At 38.0% G+C, this 5915-nt stretch overlaps 1 protein-coding gene across 1 annotated transcript; it reads left to right on the forward strand.

Annotated features, from left to right (window-relative positions):
- Positions 1 to 5005: 5005 nt before the first annotated feature.
- On the forward strand, positions 5006 to 5695 carry LOC142233665 (uncharacterized). The gene has a single exon (XM_075304672.1). It carries the CDS (start codon positions 5006 to 5008, stop codon positions 5693 to 5695), a length of 690 nt encoding a protein of 229 aa, XP_075160787.1.
- Positions 5696 to 5915: the final 220 nt, after the last annotated feature.

Raw genomic sequence — 5915 nt, forward strand, 5'->3', positions numbered from 1 at the left:
TATATGTTTGGAACACAAATTTTTAAACACAATATTTTTGAGTGCAAGCATATAATGTTCATAAACTAGCATAACATGTTTGGGACATATATGTTAATATGTTAGAACATATTATGTTTGGGACATAAAATGTTTGTAAATATAATATGCTTGGATGCAAACATATATTAATTTAGAAATAGCCTATAAACATATATGTGTTTAGTAGCTTGGAGCGCTATTTAACAGGGAGCGATATTGAATTAAGTTGGTGGTTGTTGCTTGTTATTACAAAATTAACATTTTATTTTTCCTTGGGCAATTGATCAGCTACTTCTTTGATCCTTACAAACTGTGTGGTCCGCTGTTCGAATCCCCGTCCGGCAAAAGGTAAAATTAAAATAAAAAAAATCATACAATTGAATAATTTATTCTACAATGTTTGTATTACAGAAAAAGGTGCTAAGAACTAAAAAATCTCGTGGAAGTGAGAAAGATGTGGGGGGAATATACAATTGGGCAGAAACAAAATTTTGAGCATTCAGGTCGAAAACCTATGTTGTTAGCACCTATATTACCTGTTTATTTTCATAATTCATTATGATTGTAAATATATAAATAAATAAATAAAATTTTGAGATTTTTTTTTAAGCATATAATAATTTTGGGTGCAAAATTCTTCCAAACATATTATATGTTCATATAATAACATATTGTTTTTTGGAAGACAACATTATTGAATTTGGATGCAAAAATGCAAAATGTTTGGAACTTAGACTACCCAAACATATATTGTTTAGACCAATATGCTTTCAAACATATTATATATTGGAAGAGATCAAACATATAAATGTTTGAGCAATACCCAAAAATGTATATGCTTGAAGCAAAATATGTTTGGGAGTATATGTTACAGAAGCGATTTTTTGTGAGCGTGCAGGGATTGCGTAGAAACTTCTACTGAAGACTGTCACCCACAATCGAATAACTTGAGTTGTGGTATCACTTGCCGATGGCAAGGTATCTTAAAACTTCCTAACACCGTCTTCTAAATTGCAAGGTAGTCCATACGTGTTATATATTAAACTGAAAAAGGCCTGTTAAATACGTATATAATTAAGTTTGACAAAATTTTTTATAGAACTAAAATTTTGACAAAAATGTTTCTATAGAAATAAAAAGAAGATAAACAAGTATATACGGCCGTAAGTTCGGCCAGGCCGAATCTTATGTACCCTCCACCATGGATGTCGTTGAAACTTCTACTAAAGACTGTCATCCACAAATTTCAACTCACTCGGATGAAATTTGCTCCTCCAAGAGGCTCCAAAACCAAATCTCGGGATCGGTTTATATGGGGGCTATAAATGATTATGGACTGATATGGACCACTTTTGGCATGGTTGTTAAATATCATATACTACCACCACGTACCAAATTTCAACCAGATCGGATGAATTTTGCTTCTCAAAAGGCACCGGAGGTCAAATCTGGCGATCGGTTTATATGGGAGCTATATATAATTATGGACTGATAGGAACCAATTCCTGCATGGTTGTTGGATACCATATACTAACATCACGTACCAAATTTCAACCGAATGGGAAGAATTTTGCTCTTCCAAGATGCTCCGGAGGTCAAATCTGGCGATCGGTTTATATGGGGGCTATATAATTATGGACCGATATGGACCAATTTTTGCATGGTCATTAGAGAGCATATACTAACATCATGTACCAATTTCAGCCGGATCGGATGAAATTTGTTTCTCTTAGAGGCTCTGCAAGCCAAATCTGGTGATCGGTTTATATGGGGGCTATATATAATTATGGACCGATGTGGACCAATTTTTGCATGGTTGTTAGAGACCATATACTAACACCACGTATCAAATTTCAGCCGGATCGGATAAAATGTGCTTCTCTTAGAGGCTCTGCAAGCCAAATCGGGGGATCGGTTTATATGGGGACTATATATAATTATGGACCGATGTGGACCAATTTTTGCATAGTTGTTAGAGACCATATACTAACACCATGTACAAAATTTCAGGCGGATCGGATGAAATTTGCTTCTCTTTGAGGCTCCGGAGGTCATATCTGGTGATCGGTTTATAAGGGGGCTATATATAATTATGGACCGATATGGACCAATTCTTGCACGGTCATTAGTGACCATATACTAACATCATGTACCAAATTTCAGCCGGATCGGATGAAATTTGTTTCTCTTAGAGGCTCTGCAAGCCAAATCGGGGGATCCGTTTATATGGGGGCTATATATAATTATGTACCGATGTGAACCAATTTTTGCATGATTGTTAGAGACCATACACTAACACCATGTACCAAATTTCAGCCGGATCGGATACAATTTGCTTCTCTTAGAGGCTCTGCAAGCCAAATCGGGGGATCTGTTTATATGGGGGCTATATATAATTATGGACCGATATGGACCAATTTTTGCATAGTTGTTAGAGACCATATACTAACACCATGTACCAAATTTCAGCCCGATCGGATTAAATTTGCTTCTCTTAGAGGCCTCGCAAGCCAAATTTGGGGGTCCGTTTATATGGGGGCTATACGTAAAAGTGGACCGATATAGCCCATTTGCAATACCATCCGACCTACATCAATAGCAACTACTTGGGCCAAGTTTCAAGTCGATAGCTTGTTTCGTTCGGAAGTTAGCGTGATTTCAACAGACGGACGGACGGACGGACGGACATGCTTAGATCGACTCAGAATTTCACCACGACCCAGAATATATATACTTTATGGGGTCTTAGATCAATATTTCGATGTGTTACAAACGGAATGACAAAGTTAATATACCCCCCATCTTATGGTGGAGGGTATAAAAAGACTATGAACAGATATGGACCGATTTTTGTGTGATTGGGGATCGGCTATATATAACTATAGACCGAAATGGATCAATTTTGACATGGTTATTAGCGGCCATATACTAACACCACATACCAAATTTCAACCGAATCGGATGAATTTCGCTCCTCCAAGAGGTTCCGGAGGTCAAATCTGGGGATCGATTTATATGGGGGCTATATATAATTACGGACCGATATGGACCAATTCTTTCGTGTTTTTTAGAGACCACATACTAACACCACGTTCCAAATTTCAACCGGATCTTCATTGCTCCTGCAAAAGGCTCCGGAGGTCAAATATGGGGATCGGTCTATATGGGGGCTATATATAATTATGGACCGATATGGACCAATTTTTGCATAGTTGTTAGAGACCATATACTAACACCATGTACCAAATTTCAGCCGGATCGGATGAAATTTGTTTCTCTTATAGGCTCTGCAAGCCAAATCGGGGGATCCGTTTATATGGGGGCTATATATAATTATGTACCGATGTGAACCAATTTTTGCATGATTGTTAGAGACCATACACTAACACCATGTACCAAATTTCAGCCGGATCGGATACAATTTGCTTCTCTTAGAGGCTCTGCAAGCCAAATCGGGGGATCGGTTTATATGGGGGCTATATATAATTATGGACCGATATGGACCAATTTTTGCATGGTTGTTAAAGAACATATACCAAATTTCAACCGGATCGTATGAAATATGCTGCTCTTAGATGCTCCGCAAACCAAATCTGGGGGTCCGTTTATATGGGGGCTATACGTAAAAGTGGACCGATGTGGCCCATTTGCAATACCATCCGGCCTACAGCAATAACAACTACTTGTGCCATGTTTCAAGTCGATAGCTTGTTTCGTTCAGAAGTTAGCGTGATTTCGACAGACGGACGGACTGACGGACATGCTTAGATCGACTCAGAATTTCACCACGACCCAGAATATATATACTGTATGGGGTCTTAGAGCAATATTTCGATGTGTTACAAATGGAATGACAAAGTTAATTTACCACCATCCTATGGTGGTGGGGTAAAGCTTCCCGCTTTGCTGCGTATCCCCGATTCGAATGTGAGCAGCTACGACGAGGGAATTTCAAAGGAAGCTATTGTATTTTATCCATGGTATTCAGTTATTATTTAAGATTCGGCCTGGCCGAATTTACAGTTTCATATGCTTTTTTGATTTGGCATCGCAAATTCTTCTTAACGTCCGAAAATTCTTCTTAAGGTCAATATTGATTGCTATACGTAATTCAACACCTAATTATTAATAAAATACCGTAATGATGAAATACCAAAGAAAAAATTGTTAGCATGAAATTATTACCAATAATCAACTCTCTCTCCAATTAAACGGATGATGGGGGGGGGGGCTGTCTAAGAAAAAATATCAATCAATTAGAGGTCAACGCCGTCGGCTATTTTCAATAAGCCATCACTCAATGATGATTTTTTGGGATCTTTTAGTTCATCGCAAAAACTGATTGACTACCTGTACTTGATCTTCTTTAAAACTGTAGCCATTAATTTCCATTTAGCTTCAAAAATCCTAATGCAAAATGAAAAAAAAAAAAAACAAAAATTTGACAACACACATATACGTCAGATATTCTAGTTTTAAATTTCTAATTAGTGAATTTTATTCGATTTTGTATGGCAACGAAGATCATTAGGGGTTCTATTATGTTACAGCTTTTAATGGATTCTCGATGTGTTTTTTTTCTGGTCTTTTCTTCTTGGCAAAAATTATGAAATTTTTTGATTTTATTTATTTTGTTGAATTCATTAATAAGAGCGTTTAGCGTTAGACACAACAACAAAACGCATTGGATGAAAAGAATTTTGAAGTTTAATTTTTTTCCAGATATACAGACAGGCGGATAACATAATTATGTGGCCCATGAATCATTGGTGGAATATTTAAGCCACTACTGGCCACTGAGAAGAGAAGGCAAGAAAAAGAGTAGCGTTTTTGAGCAACTAGAATTTAGCGGGAGAGGGAATGATTAGCAGAACTATCAACTTTTACCGGGTATAAAAACGAAATCTTCTCATTGAGTCCATACTATTCTTTTAGAACCTTTCAGAACGATTTAACCTTCAGTTAAGTCCGTGCGGTTTCGAAAATGCGTGCTTTCATTCTTTTGTGTTTTGTGGCCACGGCATGTGCCCAATATAACTACGGTTCGGGAGTTAGTGGAGGAGGATCATCGGGATCATCGGGATCTTCGGGTGTATCGGGCGGTCATTCGTCGGGTGGCCGTTCGTCGGGAGGCGGTGGTTACAACACTGAATTCTATACCTTCGTTGCCCCTGAGGGAGCTTTCGATGATCCCCATGCTGCTGAACAATTTGCTGCCTCCATCAAAAAGAATGTTCGTGTTATTTTCATTAAAAATCCCGAAAACAAAGGCTTGGAAGATGCTGTCCTTAATTTGGCCAAGAATGCTGCCTCTCAGAAGACCGCCATCTATGTGCTCAACAAACAACACGATCTTGGAGAATTGGCTAGTAAATTTAATGCCATCCGCAATGATGCCAATGCCAAACCTGAAGTCCATTTCGTCAAATACCGCACCCCTGAAGATGCTGCCAATGCCCAACGTGCCATCCAAGGTCAATACGATTCTTTGGGTGGAAAATCACAAAACTTCAATGGTGGTGTTGCTCCAGTCCTTAACTTTGCCTCTCAAGCTCAGAGACAAAGTCATCAAGGTGGCAGCTCCCAAGGTGCCAGCTTTGGTGGTCAATCTCCACAACCTGTCTATCTGCCATCTTCGGTATTCCGTAAATTCCGTACCATTCGCCGTTCTTAATGTGATTGTCTTGGCTATGGCCCTAAGAAGCTATGGCAAAATTACCTTTGTCTAGTTAAAATTGTTACTAGTTCTTATTTATTAATAAACGAAAAAATTAGAGTAATTTAACAAATTATTTAAAGTGTTTTGCTAAATGAATTGAAGTGAAGTGATAAAGTCTGAACAGGCCGACTATAGGATAACATATAGAAATCGGAGCAAATAAGAGGTACTCAGC

This window comes from Haematobia irritans, chromosome 1, assembly GCF_050003625.1.
Source record: "Haematobia irritans isolate KBUSLIRL chromosome 1, ASM5000362v1, whole genome shotgun sequence".
NCBI lineage: Eukaryota > Metazoa > Arthropoda > Insecta > Diptera > Muscidae > Haematobia > Haematobia irritans.

Bases quoted from the DNA above. Each gene is read 5' to 3' on its own strand.
- LOC142233665 (XM_075304672.1), top strand. From the start codon at position 5,006: ATGCGTGCTTTCATTCTTTTGTGTTTTGTGGCCACGGCATGTGCCCAA.